General features: G+C 44.2%; 2 protein-coding genes across 2 annotated transcripts; both read left to right on the top strand.

The window, feature by feature from the left end:
• Positions 1-402: 402 nt before the first annotated feature.
• On the top strand, positions 403-1,353 carry LOC133040421 (olfactory receptor 9S13-like). Its single transcript, XM_061120144.1, has one exon. It carries the CDS (start codon positions 403-405, stop codon positions 1,351-1,353), a length of 951 nt encoding a protein of 316 aa, XP_060976127.1.
• Positions 1,354-16,513: 15,160 nt separating this feature from the next.
• LOC133040422 (olfactory receptor 9S13-like) lies at positions 16,514-17,464 on the top strand. The gene has a single exon (XM_061120145.1). It carries the CDS (start codon positions 16,514-16,516, stop codon positions 17,462-17,464), a length of 951 nt encoding a protein of 316 aa, XP_060976128.1.
• Positions 17,465-18,932: the final 1,468 nt, after the last annotated feature.

The following is an 18,932-nucleotide window of genomic DNA, read 5'->3' on the forward strand; positions in this document are numbered from 1 at the left end:
AACAAAGTGTAGAAATGGCACGACTCAGAAGTGTCCCCATGGGGAGGGAAAGCATGTCCTTCAGAAATGACCAGGAGATGCAAGCCGTTCTTACACCATGGACACTCAGCTCTGTAGGAGCCCTGGAACAATCCCGTGGCAACAGCTCAGAATCTCCCAGAGAGGGAGGGCTCTGTGCATGATTATCAAGGTGCAAGTCAGCAGAAATGTTTGCAATTTCAGGTCAGTGTGAGCACATCTGAAAGGAGGAATGGGAACTGGATTGTGTGTTGGTCCATGGGCAGTGAGGCACGGAAGGGTCTGTGTGATCCATGGGAGGATCACCGGGTGACATTGAACTATTCCATCTCATTGTCTCTCTCCTGCTCTTGACTCTCTGCCCCTGTCACCCAGTTCAAGGAAATGTTACCCCACAGAAATGGAAACCTCTCAGTGATGCCTCTGCAGGAATTCATGCTGGAGGGATTTGAGGGAGGTCTGCAGACCCAGGCCGTGCTCTTTGCTCTGTTCCTGGCCCTGTATGTGGTGACAGTCCTGGGGAACCTCACCATGATCGTGCTCATCACCCTGGATGCCCGTCTGCACTCCCCAATGTACTTCTTCCTCAAGAACCTCTCCTTTGTGGACTTGTGTTACTCGTCTGTCATCTACCCCAAGGCCCTGGTCAACTTCCTGTCCTCCTCCAAGGTCATCACCTTTGCAGGATGTGCCACCCAGTTCTTCTTCTTCTCCATGGTGGGCACCATTGAGGCATTCCTCTTGGCTGTGATGGCCTATGACCGCTTCCTGGCCATCTGCAGCCCCCTGCGTTACCCCATCTCCATGCGCCCTTCGGTCTGTGCCCGCCTGGTGCTGGGCACCTACTGTGGGGGCTTCTTCAACTCCATCCTGCAGACCAGCTTCACATTCAGCCTCCCATTCTGCAGCTCCAACCACATCGACCACTTCTTCTGTGATGTGCTTCCCTTGCTTAAGCTTGCCTGTGCTGACACTACCATCAATGAGCTAGTCATGTTTGGCCTTTGTGGGCTTATAATTGTGGGCACCATACTTGCCATCCTCGTCTCCTATGGCTACATCACAGGGACAATGCTGAGGATGCGCTCAAGAGGGGGGAGACACAAGCTCTTCTCCACCTGTGGCTCCCACATGACAGCAGTGTCCATCTATTATGGGACAGTTTTTGTCATGTATGCCCAGCCAGGAGCTGTGGAGTCCATGGAGCAGGGCAAGGTGGTCTCTGTCTTCTACACCCTCATCATCCCGATGCTCAACCCCCTCATCTACAGTCTGAGAAACAAGGAGGTGAAGGATGCCCTGCAGAGACTGGGGCAGAAACACACAGCCACGTGAAGGAGGGTGGCCAGAAAGGACAACGTGTTTTGAAGTCAGGACAAGATGGCTTCATAGGAGGTACCAGGTTTGGTTGGAGGAATTTTTTCCTTATTCCCTCAATTCATTCTTTCATCCAACATTTCATTCAACCCTTCACTTACCATCGTCCATGCATTTCAAGTGTGAGATACAAAGTGAATGAGACATTTTCTTTGGCATCAGAAAATTAACATCATCAATGGGGCAAGACTCTATTCTTGACCTTTGTAGGTAGAGTGATGAACAGGGAATCTTTGAGGCATAGTATATGTCCCAAGTTCAACTCTACCAGTGACGGTACATAACTAGACAAAGTCTCTGGCCATTTCCTTCACTTCTTTCCTGAATCTAATGCAAATGTGTGCTCAGAATGCTCCCCCGGACCACCTAGGAGGGGGGCTTTAGCACATGATCCTTGCATCTTCCTTGGTGATAGCCTGAGATTACTACTGCCAGTTGGGAGGAGTTAGGAAGACCATGTTCCCCTTAATTCTGCGGTGTGGTTGTTCTTCCACCTTCCCCTCCATTTCACAATACTACCACACCAACAAGGCTGCAGGGAGCACCTGTGCCCTGCTTCAGAGACTCTCAGTGCACCCTGTCCTGGGTTTCCCCCCTCAGACAGCAGCTGGGAACCCCAGGGAGTCAACGTGGGTGTCTGATTCTCAAAGCTCAGCTGACCCTTTACCACACAGCCTTGCAGCTGACACTGTCCTGACTACTTATGACCCTGACAATTGGTGCTTTGTCAGCGCAGACATCTGTTAGTACAGGTAATGGTCCTGGTGGCTGCAGAGGAAATTGGGAGTTGGTAAGAGATGGTGCTGTTTCTTGGCAGGGAGCATAACTTCCTATCCCTGTCCCACACTCCCCAGGAGCCTGGTCCCTCAATCTTGACCTGCCCACTCAGAGATCCATCTTCGTGCTCCCTGGACCCAACACACAGCCTGGACTCAGAGCCTAGTGGCCTCCTCATGGTGTCTTCCTTCGGTAGCATCATCCACTCTCATGGTCACTACATGGAACTTGACCAGTGAACTTGGGAGTGGTCTCTGATCATAGTTCTCCATCTCCTTGCTCAGGAGAACCGTGGGGAGGGGCCAACACCCAAGCATCAAATTGCTGCTCACCATCACTTATTTCCAGCACACTCCAAGGTATCTGCTGGATTCTTGGCCCCATTTGTCTTCGCTTTGAGCTCTCCAAAATTATTTCTGTCTCTGCAGTATATTACTGTATTCATCTGATATGATATATTTTTTTGTTGAGGAGTTCCCTGAATTATCTCTCCATGATATCACGCTTCTCATCCTCTCATGCTATAATATTGCTCTATCTCCCACCCACTTTTCCCTTGTCCTCCTCATCATCCTCATTCCCCACTCCCTCCCCCTCCACTTCCCCTCCTCCCTCTCCTCTGTCCCCTCCTCCCCCTCCTCTGCCCCTCCTCCCCCTCCAATGCCCTCTCCTAGTCCTCCTTCTCTCTCTCTCTCTCTCATTTATCCTGTATTATTCTATGGGGGTTCAAAAAGATATTCTTGAACCTATACCATCTTAATACAAATTTGAAATGGAGAAAAGAACAATCTTTTTTTTCTTCAATAACTGTACAATTATCACTATTATATAAAATCTAATTGTATACACAGTAAGGAATCAATGATTTTTTGTAAAAAAGAGCATTAATTCTGACTTTGCAATAAATCAGGAAAGCTTGTCAGATATTATGTGAAATAAATTTTCTCCAGTAATCTAGAAAAAATAACTTTTAAAACACTACAGATTATCATTTCATCCATGTTTCCTACATTTCAGATTGTAGTGAAGATCTCTGTACAATGTAAGTGTTTTATTTGGTTTGTTAATTCTGTACATGCTTTGCAATCTTCTGCCACTTAATAGGTTCTCATTCTATATCTGCTGCCTGATTATAACCTGAGTTCAGTGTTAATTAGTCATTGAACTCCAAAATGTAAGTTAAATAGTTCTAGTTACGTTATCGAGTTAGTGTAGAATAAACACCTTGGATTTCAAGACCATAGTGTACTTTAAATTTTGTTTCTATGATAACTTTTCTGAAGGTTAGAAGTTTCTAATTGTGTTTAAAAAACAACATTTTTGTTGTGCCTGCTTTTAAGTGTACAGTTCGGCAGTGCTCAGCATATTCATCTTCTCGTGTAACAAATCTCCAGAACTTTTTTCATCTTGCAAAATTGAACTGATACCCCTCAGCAGTAACTCCCTATTTCCCCTGCCTCAACCACTGGCAGCCAACACTTTAATTTTGTCTCTATGAATGTGACTACTTTAGATACCTCACATAAGTAAAGCATACAATATTTGTCTTTTTGTGTGTCTGGTTATCTCACTTAACAAAATGTCTTCAAGTTTCATCCATGTTGCAATAAATATCAGTATTTTAATCTTTTAAAAGGCTAAATAATATTCCCTCATATATACACCACAACATTTTGTTTACCATTTTATTCGCCAATGAACACTTGTGTTTCTTCCACCGTCTGCCTATGATGAAGAATGCTGCTGTGTATGTAGGTGTGCAAATATCTCTTATAGTTACTGCTATCTAATTGAGGCAGGATATACACTCAAATATGTGATTATTGGATCACACAGTAATTTTTTTTTTTTAATTTTGGAGGAAACTGCAAAGAATTTTCCATAGTACTTTATACATTCCCACCAACAGTGCAAGAATGTTCCAATTTCTGCTAGTCAACATATATACTTACATACATACAACATACAAGCATACTTTTGTTTCTTTTGTATATCCATCCTGATAGTTCCAAAGTATTATCACATTGTTGTTTATTTTCATTTCAATAATGATTAGTGCTGTTGAGCATACTTTCATGTTAGTTGTCAATGTGTATAACATGTTTAGAGAAATATGCATTCATATTTAGAGAAATATATTTTCATAGCTTAAAGATTTTTCATTGCATTTCACTGAGTTTTTAATTGTTGTTTCCGTCATTCAGTTGCTCAGTTGAGTCTCACTCTTTGCAACCTCATGGACTGCAGCACTCCAGGCTTCTCCATCCTTCACCATCTCCCAGAGTTTGTTCACACTCATGTCTATTGAGTCGACAAATGCCATCCAACCATCTCATCCTTGGTCGCCCCTGACTCCTCCTGCCCTCAGTATTTCCCAGCATCAGGGTCTTTTCCAATCAGTCAGCTCTTCATATCAGGTAGCAAAAGTATTGGAGCTTAAGCCATAGCATCAGTCCTTTCAATGAATATTCAAGTTTGATTTCCTTTAGGATTGACTAGTTTGATCTCCTTGCTGTCCAAGGAACTCTCAAGAGTCTTCTCCAAAACCACAGTTCAAAAACATCAATTCTATGGCACTCAGCCTTCTTTATGATCCAACTCTCACATCCATACATGACTAATGGAAAAATCATAGATTCAACAAGATGGACCTTTGTTGGCAAAGTTATATTTCTGCTTTTGAATATGTTGTCTTGGTTTGTCATAGCTTTGCTCTGAATTTCATGGCTGCAGTCACCATCCACTGTGATTTTGGAGTCCAACAAAATAAAGTCTGTCACTGTTTCCATTGTTGCCCCAACTATGTGCCATGAAGTGATGAGATCCGGATGCCAAGATCTTAGTTTTTTGAATGTTGACCTTTAAGCCAGTTTTTACAATCTCCTTTCACCTTCATCAAGAGGCTCTTTAGTTCATCTTCACTTTCTGCCATTAGGGTGGTATCATCTGCATATCTGAGGTTGTTGATATTTCTCCCAGCAGTCTTGATTCCAGCTTGTGAGTCATCCAGCATGGCATATCGCATGATGTACTCTTGAGAGAGTTAAGATTTAGGCAGGAGTCCAAGGCCCCTTTAAGGTGGAGGTGAACATTTTTGTTCACATTCTTCTGCATTAATCATGTAGGCTGCACAGGCAACAGTATATCTTGCTCATGCTTTCATTAAGGCTTATGCAACAATGTATCTTGCCCCAGAGAACTGGCTTTTCTTTAGATACAGAGCTAATGAATGTGCAGCAGTAATATATCTTAATCGTGGGTATGGTTTTCTTTGTCTGTATGTTAATGATTATAATTGTAACAAATCTTGCCTGGGAACCTGTTTTCTCATATTCATTGCTTACACAGCAACAATATATCTCACACAGAGACATTCTGCCCAGAACCCATTCTCCTTGACTAATCTCAGATCGATGTTATCTTGGGATGTACTCTCTGGGAGAAGGATTCTGGAAAAACTTTTACCACCTTGTGCAGTCTTGAAGTATTCTTTTTATCTTCTTAGCAGCCAACTGAAAAGTATATACTGCCCTGCTAAAACTAGTGAGAGGGGCATACTCTTTCTTCCCCCTTCTGATGTCTGTATCAGAAGCTTTCCTATTCTTTCACTTCAGTAAATTCTCTGCTGCACAAAGCTCTCAATGACTGAGACCCTGTCTTTGGTCCCAGAGTGAAATTTTCTTTGAATACCACGAACTTGACACCAGCCACCATAAGATACCACTCTGCATATCAGTTAAATAAGAAGGATGACAATATACAGCTTTGACATACTCCTTTCCCAATTTTGAACCAGTTTGTTGTTCCATATCTGGTTTGAACTGCTGCTTCTTCACTTGCATACAGATTTCCCAGGAGCCAGGTGAAGTGGTCTGGTATTCCCGTCACTTTAAGAATTTTCCACAGTTTGTTGTGATCAACACAGTCAAAGGCTTTAGCGTAGTCAATGAAGCAGAAGTAGACTTTTTTGGGATTTCCCTTGTTTTTCTGGAATAGATCCAAGGGAGTAGATATGGTAGGCTGAGTGCCTGTAGGACCATGGACAGAGGTTTGCAGCATTGTACAGGAGGCGGTGACCAAAATCATCCTCAAGAAAAAGAATCGCAAGAAGGCAAAGTGATTGTCTGAGGAGGCCCTACAAATAGCTGAGAAAAGAAGAAAAGCAAAAGGCAAAGAATAAAGGGAAGGGTATACCCAGCTGAAAGCAGAGGTCCAGAGAATAGCAAGGAAAGATGAGAAAGCCTTCTTAATGAACAATGCAAAGAAACAGAGGGAAAAAATAGAATGGTAATCAGTACAGGTCTCTTTAAGAAAATTGGAGATACCAAGGGAACATTTCAAGAAAAGATAGGCACAATAAACAGCAAAAACAGTAAGGAACTAACAGAAGTAAAGGAGAGTAAGAAGAGGTGGCAAGAATACACAGAAGAACTATACAAAAAGGATCTCAATGACCCAGATAACCACAATGGTGTGGTCACTCACCTAGAACCGGAAGTATGAAGTCACCTGGACCTCAGGAAGCATACTACAAACAAAACTAGTGGAAGTGATGTAACTCCAGCTGAGCTATTGCAAATCCTAAAAGATGATGCTGTCAAAGTGCTTCTCTCACTATGCCAGCAAATTTGGAAAACTCATCAGTGGTCACAGAACTGGTAAAGGTCAGTTTTCATTCCATTCTCAAAGAAAAGGAACGCCAAACGTCGTTCAAATTGCCACACAGTTGCATTCATTTCACAAGTCAGCAAGATTATACTCAAAATACTTTAAGCTAGGCCTCAATAGTATGTGAACCAAGAACTTCCAGATATACAGGCTGGATTTAGAAAAGGCAGAGGAACCAGAGATCAAACTGCCAACATATACCGGATCATAGAAAAAGCAAGAGAATTCCACATATGAGTGATACAATGCTCGTTTCTCTGTCTGACTTTCTTGGCATGGTGTGATCATCTCTAGGCCCATCCATGTTGCCGCAAATAGCATTATTTCATTTTTTTTCCTGGCTGAGCAATACTCCATTGAACATATTTGCAAAACAGAAATATGCTTACAGATATCAAAACAAACTTATAATTACCAAACAGAAAATGTGCAAGGCAGAGAAATGATCAATCAGGAGTTTGGGATTAACATACACAGACTACTATGTATAAGAGAGATAACCAAGAAGGACCTACTAGATAGCACAGGGAAATCCACTTAATGGCCCATGATAGTAAATCAAAAAAGAATGTAAAAAAGAACAAGGTTTTGCAAATAGTTGAGCAAAGAAGAGAAGCAAAAGGAAAAGGAGAAAGGGAAAGCTATACCTCATTTGAATGCAGAGTCTCAAGAATAGCAAGGAGAGATAAGAAGGCCTTCTTAAATGAACTATGCAAAGAAATCAAGGAAAACAATAGAATGGGAAAGACTAGAGATCTCTTCAAGAAAATGAGATATCAAGCAAACATTTCACGCAAGGATGGGCACAATAACAGACAAAAATGGTAAGGACCTAACAGAAGCAGAGGAGATTAAGAAGAAGTGTCAAGAGTATGCAGAAGAAGTCTACAAAAAGATCTTAATGGCCCAGATAACCATGATGGTGTGGTCACTCACCTAAACCTGAACGTCTTGGAGTGTGAAGTCAAGCGAGTCTTAGGAAGCATTTATACAAACAGTGCTAGTGGAGGTGATAGAATTCCAGCTGAACTATTTTAAATTCTGAAAGATGATGCAGTTAAAGTGCTGCACTCAATATGTCAGCAAATCTGAAAAACTCAGCAGTGGCCACAGGACTGGAAAACTGAAAAGTTCTTGGGGATTCCAATCCCCAAGAAGCAATATCAAAGAATGTTTTAATGATCCTACAACTACTCATTTCACATGCTGGCAAGGTTATGTTCAAATTCCTTCAAACTAGGCTTCAGCAATACATGAACTGAGAACTTCCAGATATACAAGCTGGATTTTGAAAAGGCAGAAGAACCAGTGATCAAACTGGCAACATTTTTTGGATCTTGAAGAAAGCAAGGCAATTCCAGAAAATGTCTATTTCTGCTACATTGACTAAGCTAATGCCTTTGACTATGAGCTCAACAAACTGTGGGAAATTCTTAAAGAAATAGGAGTACCACATTAACTTACCTGCCCCCTGAGAAACTTGCATGTGAATTAAGAAGGACCAGTTAGAACTGAACATGAGACAACTGACTGGTTCAAAGTTGGGGAAGGAGTACAAGGCTGTATATTGTCACACTGTTTATTTAACTTCTATGTGGAGTACATCATGCAAAATGCCAAGCTGGTTGAAGAACAAGCTAGAATCAAGATTTCTGGGATCAACAACCTCAGATATACAGATGATACCACACTAATGGCAGAATGTGAAGAGGAAGTAGAGAACATCTTGATAAGGGTGAAAGAGGAGAGTGAAAAAGCTGGCTTAAAGCTCAACATTCAAAAGCTAAGAATATGGCATCTGGTCCCATCAATTCATGGCAAACAGAAAAGGGAAAAGTGGAAGCAGCAACAGATTTTATTTTCTTAGGCTCCAAAATTACTGTGGACAGTGACTGCAGCCATGAAATTCAAAGACACTTGCTCCTCAGAAGGAAAACTATGACAAACTTAGACAGCATATTAAAAAACAGAGACATCACCTTGCCAATGATGGTCCATATAGTCCAAGGTATGGCTTTTCCAGTAGACATGTATGGATGAGAGAGTTGGATCATAAAGAAGGTTGAGTGCTGAAGAATTGATGCTTTCAAATAGTGGTGCTGGAGAAGACTCTTGAAAGTCCCTTGAACTGCAAGAAAATCAAACCAGTCAATCCCAGAGGAAATCAACCCAGAATATCCATTGAAAGGACTGATGCTGAAGCTGAAGGTTCAATACTTTGACCATCTGATGTGAAGAGCCAACTCACTGGAAAAGACCCTGATGCTGGGAAGATTGAAGACTAAAGGAGAAGGGGGCAGCAGGAGATGAGATAGTTAAATAGCATCACCAACTCAGTGGACATGAATTTGAGCAAACTTCTTGAGATATAGGAGAACAGGGGAACCCAGCATGGTACAGTTCATCGGGTAGAAAGAGTCAGATACGACGTAGCAACTGAACAACAAGAAAATAACTGAATTACTTTGTTGTACTCTTGAAATTAGCAAACATTGTAAATCAACTATACTTCAATAAAATAAAAATTCCAAAACAAAACAGCAAGCCACCCAATTAAAAACTGGCCGAGTACCTAAATAAACCTTTATCAAAGGAGACATACAATGGCTAACACACACTTGAAAAGACTCTCAGCATCACTCATCCTCAGGGAAATGCAAATCAACAGCAAATTGAGATATCACTTCACACCTATTTGAATGATTATCATAAAAAAGTGAAGAATAGTGAGTATTGGTAAGAATGTGGAGACAAGGAACCATCAGGCACCGTTGTTGAAGTTGAAATCTGCGGTGGCCACTGTGGAGAACAGTGCGGTGCTCTCCTCCACTTACCAAAACTGAAAATAGGACATCTATGAGATCTAGCAACTCCACTTCTGCATATTTCCCTGAAGAAAACAAAAACACTCTTTTGAAATGATATATGCACACCAATTTTTTTCTGCATCATTCTATACAATAGTCAACATAAGGAAGCAATCTAAGTGTCCTTCAAAAGAAGAATGAACAAATATGTGACATATAACTGAATAGACACATACACACTGGAGTATTAATCAACAATAAAATTATGAAATCCTTTCCTGCTATTTGTGACAAATGGATGGATTTAGATGGTTTTATCCTTTGTGAAAGAAATCATTTAGGGAAAAGGAATACCATATGACCTCACATATATGTGGCTTTTCAAAGAAATTTAAAAAAAAAAACATAATAAATTGGAATCAGACTGATACATACATAGAACACAGGGTGGTTGCCAGAAGGAAAGGCATTGAGGGGCTAAATAGATAAAGGGAGTATCCAGGCATAAAGTCTGTAGTAAATAAATAAATCTGGGATATAATTTATAGCATAAAGAATGTGTATTCTTAGTCATTGTATCATTAATATAAAACCTTACATGGGAACAGACGGTTATTAGATTTATTGAAATGATCACTTTATAATGTATGTGCTGTGTGCTTAGTCACTCAGTCACGTCCGACTCTGTGACCCCATGGACTGTAGCCAGCCAGCCTCCTCTGTCCATGGGATTCTCCAGGCAAGGATACTGGAGTGGGTAGCCATGCCCTCCTCCAGGGGATCTTCCCAACCCAGGGATCGAACGCAGGTCTCCCGCATTGCAGGCAGATTCTTTACCATCTGAGCCACAAGGGAATATAAGAATATAACTATCAAATCACTATGCAGTACACCAGGAACTAACCTAGTCTTACAATCAACTATACTGCAATTAAAATATATATTCATATGGCCAGGCTCACCAGAGATAATGTGCATAAATAAAATACCTTAGGCAATGGCTGGTATATAAAAGATTATTGATGGATAAATATTCATTGTGTCCTTATGGGTGATTATTTCAAAGAGAAATTAAATCCTCAACATTTTTCTTTCATACTTCACCCCAACCAATACGGTCAGTACTCATGATCCAGTTTTTTGTAAACTCTTTACTGAATTTATTACAATGTTGTTTCTGTTTTATTTATTTTTGTTTGTTTTTTTGGCCATGAGACAGGTGGAATCATAGTTCCTGGACCAGAGATCAAACTCACACTCCTCTGCATTGCAAGGCGAAGTCTTAATCAGTGGCTCAGGAGGGAAGACCCCGTGACCCAGTTTTCAATGACAACACAACAACAATAATAATACATGGACAAACGTTCTCCTTGTGAGTTTGATATCAGTAGGAACAATCTTGGCTTGAGTGACTCAGATCTGACAAATAGTGCCTCTCACAGGGGAGAGAGGTCAGGTGTCAGAGGAAAACTCTTGGTTCCATTTGGGGCCGAAGATCTCTTGGGCTCCTGCTCCATCACCCCAAGGGCATGGTGACTTTCTCACTAAAGTTGATGCCACAGACCTCTACCACAGTATTCACCTTTCTGGTATGAATAAGAGAAATAGTTTTGTATTCTTATTCTATATTTACAGAAAAAAATCATCACAGCATATCCACTCATGGAATCCCCTACCATTCGTGTTAAAAACCTAAATGCCACTGTCATTTTTGTTCACTCCCAAGTTTTGTCCCCCAAAGTTAACCATTATCAAAACTCTATAAGTCAATGCTATTCATTCTAAATAGAGCTTCACTGGTACAGTCATTTCGAGAATTTCCTAGATAAGTGCATAAATAAAAACCAACTTTACATGATACAGTTTCATACCAAGAAAAGTGAAAGGACAGAATGATTTACAGCAAGAACAATTCACACTCCTGTTCTCTTCGAAGCTATGAATGTAGACAATCCAGATCAATAGAGGCTTGGTGAAGAAACTGGAACAGAAAAGAAGGATTTTGGCATGAATAATATCTCTCTGCTGATCTTTAGCCAATACTGTAGTCACTGGAATACCTTTTAGACTCCTTTAGTCCCTTGGAAGCAGAACAGTTTAAAGGGAAGGCTTTTAGCTTTAGAGTTGATTACAGTAATTGGATGACACAAGTGAAGAAAGATGGAAGGAAAGGAGTCTCCGTTGTATAAAATTAATGTAAAATTTAATGAGGTTGAGAAAAAAAAAATGTGCCTCTCTGCTCAGGAACACACTTCAAGACACAGACTTTAGGTAGAACAAAAATGTCCATTTCATAATGCACATCACTGAAAAAATAAAATAGGAAGTAATCTAAACATCTCTCTAAAAAAGATTCTACAAGTAAATTTTGATGTGTGATCCTGTTTAAAACAATTGAAATAAGTGAACTAGAATATGGAAGAGTTGGAAAAGGGGGTCAAGATCTCTGCAGAGTACTTTCTGACATAGAGCTGGAGAGGTGACATAGCCCTGAGATAGGAGGGTGAAGGTGTATTGCTGACCTTGCCCGGTAAAAGCACACTGCCTCACCGCTCTCCTGTGTCAGTGACCAAGGCTGCCAGAACTAACACATGGTCAGTGACTTTCACAACAGGAATTTACTCTCTCGCAGGTCTAGAGGATAGATGTCCAAAATCAAATTGTCTCCAGGGCCTGCTGCCCTTGGAAGTTTGAGACAGACATTCTTCCATGACTTTTCCTGGCTTCTGGAGCCTCTGGCATCCTTGGCACTCCAACCTCTGCCCAGCTTTCACTTGTCCTTCTTCCTTGAGTCTTGTTCCTCCGTTCCATCCCCTCTTCTCAGAAGAACACCTGTCAGTGGATTTATGACCCACCTGATCAACCCATCATGACCTCATGCTAACTGATCCATTTGGAAAGGTCTTATTTCCAAGTAAGGTCACAGTTGGCGTTTTTAGGCAGACATTTACTGGGGGTGAGGGGGACACCATGGGGTCTACTAGAATTCTGTACTGTGTGCTCAAGGTAATTTGCTCTGCAGTTGCTGAATGTATTGTTCTGTGTATGTCAAGTACAATCAATTTGGCTGATATGTAGAATCAACTGTAACATGACTACAGTTTTTCTCTTGCATTATTATTGAGAGAGACATAGTAAAATATTACCTATAATTTGGATATGTGTGTGTGCCAATCACTTAGTCATGTCTGACTCTTTGCAGCCCCATGGGATGTGAAAACCAGGCTCCTCTGCCATGGAATACTGGAGTGGGTTGCCATTCTGTTTCTTTTTAATTCTGTCAGTTTTTACTTCAGATAGTTAAGTCTCTATCAGTTGTACACAAATTTATATTTTCCTATCATCCAGGTGGATAAAAGTTTCATTATGACATGTCCCATTACAAATAAGCTTTTTTCCCAGAAGTCTAGTTTGTCTACTAATTATTAAGACAAATGAGCCTTGTTTATCTTAGAATGTATATGATACAATTTTCTCCAGCATTTCCATTTCAAATTTTCTATATTAAATTAAACATTAAACATACATCATCTTTATACTTTGGTTTTGGTTTTCTAACTGGGATTATAATATTTTGTTTTAATGGATGTATTATATTTAAGCTATATTCAGTGAGTGTGGGGCTGCCTTGAAGAGAATCCAAATAGCCAAAAACAGGACAATTTTAGCACGAAAAAGGGTCATAATGGTAATAAGCGTCATAGAAATGGCTGTGCTGTTGCCCTGGGCACAGACTCCCCACCTGTCACTTTTCCTCGCAGCAACAGATGAGGATGGAGCAGAGGAGGAGAAAGGGATGTGGACCAGGGGGTCCCACCTGCCACCCAGGGAGATCTTTCCGAGGACAGTCATAGAATCCGTATAAGTCATCTGCATTTCTCTACTGTGTGCCCCACCCCCACACACGGACCCCTAATGGACTTCAGGCTGTGTGCCTCCCCCGTACTGGACTGAGACACATCAAAGGACGATTGGTCACAGGACTGCAGCTCCTGGGACCCAGGGGGTTATGGGTCCCAGGGCACTCAGAAGCCCAGGTCTCGCCTAATTGGCCATGTGGGGCCTCAAGTCCCAGACCTGCAAACAGAGAGCATCTTCCCAGCAGAGTGACCCCCAAGGTGCAGGAACCTACATGTTGCCCACATGACAGATAATGTGGAGAGTCAGGTGACTGAGTCTGTCCCCTGCTGTGCTTCCATCAAGACCCAGGAGTTCCTGCAGCCAGAGCCTGCTGCCCTCCACTGTCCCCTCCTCACTCACTTCCCTGCACAGGAGGCCAGAGGTGGACGAGGGAAGGGGTGCTCAGTGCCACGTCATTATCACCAGCACAGACCTGGGTCAGGAGTCCTGTCCTCCCCGGGAGCACAGGGTCCTGGGTGAGCCATGGCCCTCCTGACATCACAGGAGCGGTGCGGTCATCACTCAGCAGAGCGTGCTCAACATCACTGACAGGTGAGTCCTAGGAGCCTGGATCCTGGACAGCAGGTCCCCTACACCCCACTGCTCTGGGAAGGGTCAGTTAGGGCAGCAGGTCTGAACTTTATCAGAGTAGAAATAATCAGGGGTCCTCGTACAAAGGTGGATTTTAAGTCAATGGCCTGAGATCCTGAACCTGATAAGCATCAGGCAATGCTGCTGCTGACAGGAGCTCAGATCATGCTTGAGTGATGAGAGTTTGTAAGGAAAGGATTCAGGACACAGTCACTACAACTATTCAGTAGATCCTCAAAAGGAGCCCTGGGTTTCTCTGCTTCACCCTGGAAGGTGTTTGTCAGACTCAACTCAGAGGCAGGTTTACTGAAGCTGCTGCAGTAGCCCCACTTGGTCATTTCAATAAGCCAGAAGAATGTATTTGTTCAGTTTTTCAAAACCAGTTTTGGAGCTTAGTTTCCGAGGTGAAAATGCCAAGTACTCTTGATGTGTTCCCCAGGCATGCTAGGGGTCACCGTTGTGATGACTCGAGGCCCCTGAGGTGGATGAATTGTCTCAGGAAACAGCCAAATAAATAAAGCTGGGAACCCCCAGGGATATAACAACAAGGTCACCAAACCTGGGGATAGTGGGTGAAGGTGGTCACTCTGGTCACTTTGAGATTATTATGAGGTGAGGACCTGGATGGACAGATTGGGTGTGTGTGTGTGTGTGTGTGTGTGTGTGTGCAGGACAGGGCTCGGTGCATAGGACTTGCGGCCAACACGTGTAGGGCAGCACCTGTCCACCATCAGTGCCCATATCCAATTTCAAATTTGAGTGGACCCTGCCTGCGCATCTCAGATAGACTGCCCCCCTCTGCTGTCATAAGAGGATTGGACTTAAGTCTCCCAGGAGAGGACAGCCGGACCATTAACGCTTGTACCCGCACACTTTTTGTTGCAAAGCATGGGCTCTCATAGACCATCTTCCAAGAGAACTTAAAGCTGAGGGAACATGGGGGTCATCACTCCTCCACAGGCACCACTGACCACCCAGCCTCTGACTGCACACCCACAATGCACAGGAGCTTGCTCCCTGCAAAGGCAGCCAGTTGCGTCACGCTGCAGACCCACCCTCTAGGAACTGTGGAGTTTGTGTTGACGTAATCTTACATCCTCTCCCCAATCCTCCTCACCTTCCTGAGAGGCACTGTGGTGCTGTGCCCGCCTTCCTTCCCACTCCTCCCTCCTTAGGTTGCATCTCCCAACCATTCCTCTGGCCATCACACAGCGGGTCCCCATGTCCCATGGGAGTGTGGTGGTCAGCCCTGCTCAGGGCAGACAAGGGAGGTCTGGGCTGTGACAGGGACAGGAAGCAGCACCCAGCAGGAGGACCCAGACACTGAGCAGATGTGACCATGTTGGAGGCTCCCATTGCTTCAAGCAATGACTATATGAGATGTGCAGAGGAGCCAGGGGCATAGAAGTAAGGACAGGAGGAGGACATCCCCACATCCCAAATGTGCCACAGCCCCTGTTCTGCTGCTTCTAAGGCCATAAAGCTTGGCTGTCCCCTCCCCATTAATTGTCCATTATCTGTACATTGCAAGAAAAAACCCTTACATTCTCAAGGATGCAAACAGCTCTGTTGATGTTTGCCATCATGGTTCTATCCTAGAGACAAAGATGCCAAGATAGATCTCAGGGTATGCAGGAAAGATAGACATAGCACCCCAGTGGTCTGGTGTCCCCTCCTCATATTTTTCAACATCAGGACATTGGTTTGAGGCCTCCTGAGATCCTCAAGGAGGCACAGTGCTCAGCAGACAGAATGAAGCTGTGGTCCAGGTTCACAAATTGATGTTACACGGGGCTCAGGGTCTGCAGGACAGACTGATAGAAATTTTCCTGGTCGGTGCTAGTTCTTGCTCTGGCCTGGAGATACAATCATCAACAACACACCACCAGGCTGGCATGAGGTGTTCAATAAATATTTATAAAATTAGTGAATGAATTAATAAGACAGGAAAGTGCAGGATTAGATACTTGAGTGAGGAGTGGAAATTACATGGCTCAGGAACATCCCTATGGGGATGGAAAGCATTTATTGAGAAGAGACAGAGGAGATTGCAACACTCCTCACACTTTAGGTTTTCAGTCTGCAAAGCTCCTGGCAGCCACTACACACCCCATAACAGCAGCTCAGAGTCACCCAGAAAGAGAGTGAACTTGCATATCTATGCATTAATGAATCAGAGGAAATGTTCCCTTTTCAGGTCAGTCTGCGCTCATCTGGGAGCAGAAATGGGCAGCTGGTGGTCTCTTGATCAGTGGGCAGTGAGATGCTGCAAAGTCCTTGATCTCCAAGGGAGGATGATCATGTGATGTTGATCTGCTCCCTCTCCCTGTCTCCCACCTGCTCTCTGCTCTCTGTCCCGTGTCGTGCTCAGGGTCATGTCACCCCACAGAAATGGAAACCTCTCAGTGATGCCTCTGCAGGAGTTTGTGCTGGAGGGATTTGAGGGAGGTCCACAGACCCAGGCCCTGCTCTTTGCTCTGTTCCTGGCCCTGTACGTGGTGGCCATCCTGGGGAACCTCACCATGATCGTGGTCATCACCCTGGATGCCCGTCTGCACTCCCCAATGTACTTCTTCCTCAAGAACCTCTCCTTCTTAGACTTGTGCTATTCATCTGTCATCTACCCTAAGGCCCTTGCTGACCTCCTTTCCTCCTCCAAGGTCATCACCTTAGGGGGGTGTGCCACACAGTTCTTCTTCTTCTCCCTGCTCATCACCACTGAGGGATTCCTCCTGGCTGTGATGGCCTATGACCGCTTCGTGGCCATCTGCAGCCCCCTGCACTACCCCATCTCCATGTGCCCCTTGGTCTGTGCCCGCCTGATGCTGGGCTGCTACTGTGGGGGCTGCCTCAACTCCATCCTGCAGACCAGCTTCACATTCAGCCTCCCGTTCTGCAGCTCCAACCACATCGACCACTTCCTCTGTGATGTCCCTCCATTGCTCAAGCTTGCCTGTGCTGACACTACCATCAATGAGCTGGTCATGTTTGCCATCTGTGGTCTCATCATTGTGGGCACCACACTCGTGGTCCTCATCTCTTATGGCTACATCACAGTGACCATCCTGAGGATGTGCTCAGGAGGAGGAAGACACAAGCTCTTCTCCACCTGTGGCTCCCACATGACAGCCGTGTCCCTCTTTTATGGGACTGTCTTTGTCATGTATGCCCAGCCAGGAGCTGTGGAGTCCATGGAGCAGGGCAAGGTGGTCTCTGTCTTCTACACCCTGGTCATCCCAATGCTCAACCCCCTCATCTACAGTCTGAGAAACAAGGATGTGAAGGATGCCCTGCAGAGACTGGGGCAGAAACACACAGCCACATGAAGGAGGGTGACTGGAGAGACTGGTTGTTCCGAGACAGGCCAAGAGGGCTCTGGGAGAAGTACAGGCTTTGCTTTGAGGAATTCATTCCTGATTCATCTGATTCATTTTTTTCATCCAAACTTTCATTCAACCCTTCGTAGGAGCACATCATGGAGCATACATTACAAGTATGAGATGCAATAATGAACAAAGCTCTTTTGCCAGCAGAAAAGTAAGTGCAAAGATGGAGCAAGGCCATAATCTGGATCTCTGGGTAACACGGTGGTCATCATCATGAACAGAGAATCTTGAACAGTCTGTATGTCCCAAGTTCAACATCCTCCAGTGAAAATACATGGACTAGACAGATTTTGAGGCCTCTCCCTTCAAGTTATTGCTGAACCTAATGTAAGTGTTGAGCTACCTCCCCTGGACCACCTAGCAGGGGGGCCTTAGGACACTCAGCCTGGCCCCTCCCTTCATGATAGCCTGGGTCCTCACAGCCAATTAGGGGAGTTAGGAAGACCACGCTTCCCCTCAATCCTGCAGCGGGGCTGTTCCTCCCTCCCCCTTCTGTTCACTGATGCCACCACCCAGCAAGGCAGCAGGGAGCACCTGCTTCTGCTTCAGAGGCTCCCAGTGCTCCCTGTTCTGGGTTCTCCCCTCAGACAGCAGCTGGGAGCCCCAGGGAGTCAGCGTGGATGCCTGACACCCAAAGTTCACCATCCAACCTGACAGGTGGCAGTGTCCTGACTACTTGTGACCCTAAGAAATGGGGCCTTGTCAGCACAGACATCTCTGAATAAGGATGGAGGGCCTGGTGGCTGAAGCAGAGAGCAGGGGTGGGGAGGGAAAGGGCACTTTCTTGGTGGTGAGCACAGCTCTCTGCTCTCTGTCCCACATTCCCTGGGAGCCTGGACCCTCAGGCTTAACCTGCCCATTCAGAGCTCCATCCTCATGCTCTGTGGACCCAACACACGGCCTGGATTCGGAGCCCAGTGGCCTCCTTAACTGGTCTCCCTTTGGTAGAGTCATCCCATGGTCACTCCCAGGAAGCTGTCCTCTGGAAGAAGGGTGGTCTGTACCCTCTAGGGGCAGGGGGATGTGCCCTGGGTCTCTCTCTGATCACAGTTCCCATTCTTCTTGCTTCTTTGCTCAGGAGACATGAGGAGGGGCTAAGAGCCCAGTGAGCAGATTTCTGCTCGCAATAGCCAACTGAAACACACTCCAAGGTCTCTGCTCATTTGTTCCTGTTCCTTCTCGTTTCTAGACTTTCTGTAAAATTATCTCTCTCTCTCTGCCAGTTTACCATATTCATTTGATGTAACGCATGTTTCTTTGAGGAGTTCTCCAGTTTTCAGCTATTAGGGACACTCCTTTTCTTCTCAAGCTGTAAAAATGTTGTTTCCCATGCTCTCTTCTTCCTCTCTTTTTCTCTACTCTGTTTCCTTCTGACCTCTTCCTCCTTTCTCTGCTTTTCCTTCTTTCT

The sequence above is a fragment of the Dama dama genome, chromosome 20 (genome assembly GCF_033118175.1).
Source record: "Dama dama isolate Ldn47 chromosome 20, ASM3311817v1, whole genome shotgun sequence".
In the NCBI taxonomy this organism is placed as follows: domain Eukaryota; kingdom Metazoa; phylum Chordata; class Mammalia; order Artiodactyla; family Cervidae; genus Dama; species Dama dama.

Excerpts from the sequence above, each read along its gene's own strand:
- LOC133040421 (XM_061120144.1), top strand. The coding sequence starts at position 403 with ATGTTACCCCACAGAAATGGAAACCTCTCAGTGATGCCTCTGCAGGAA.
- LOC133040422 (XM_061120145.1), top strand. The coding sequence starts at position 16,514 with ATGTCACCCCACAGAAATGGAAACCTCTCAGTGATGCCTCTGCAGGAG.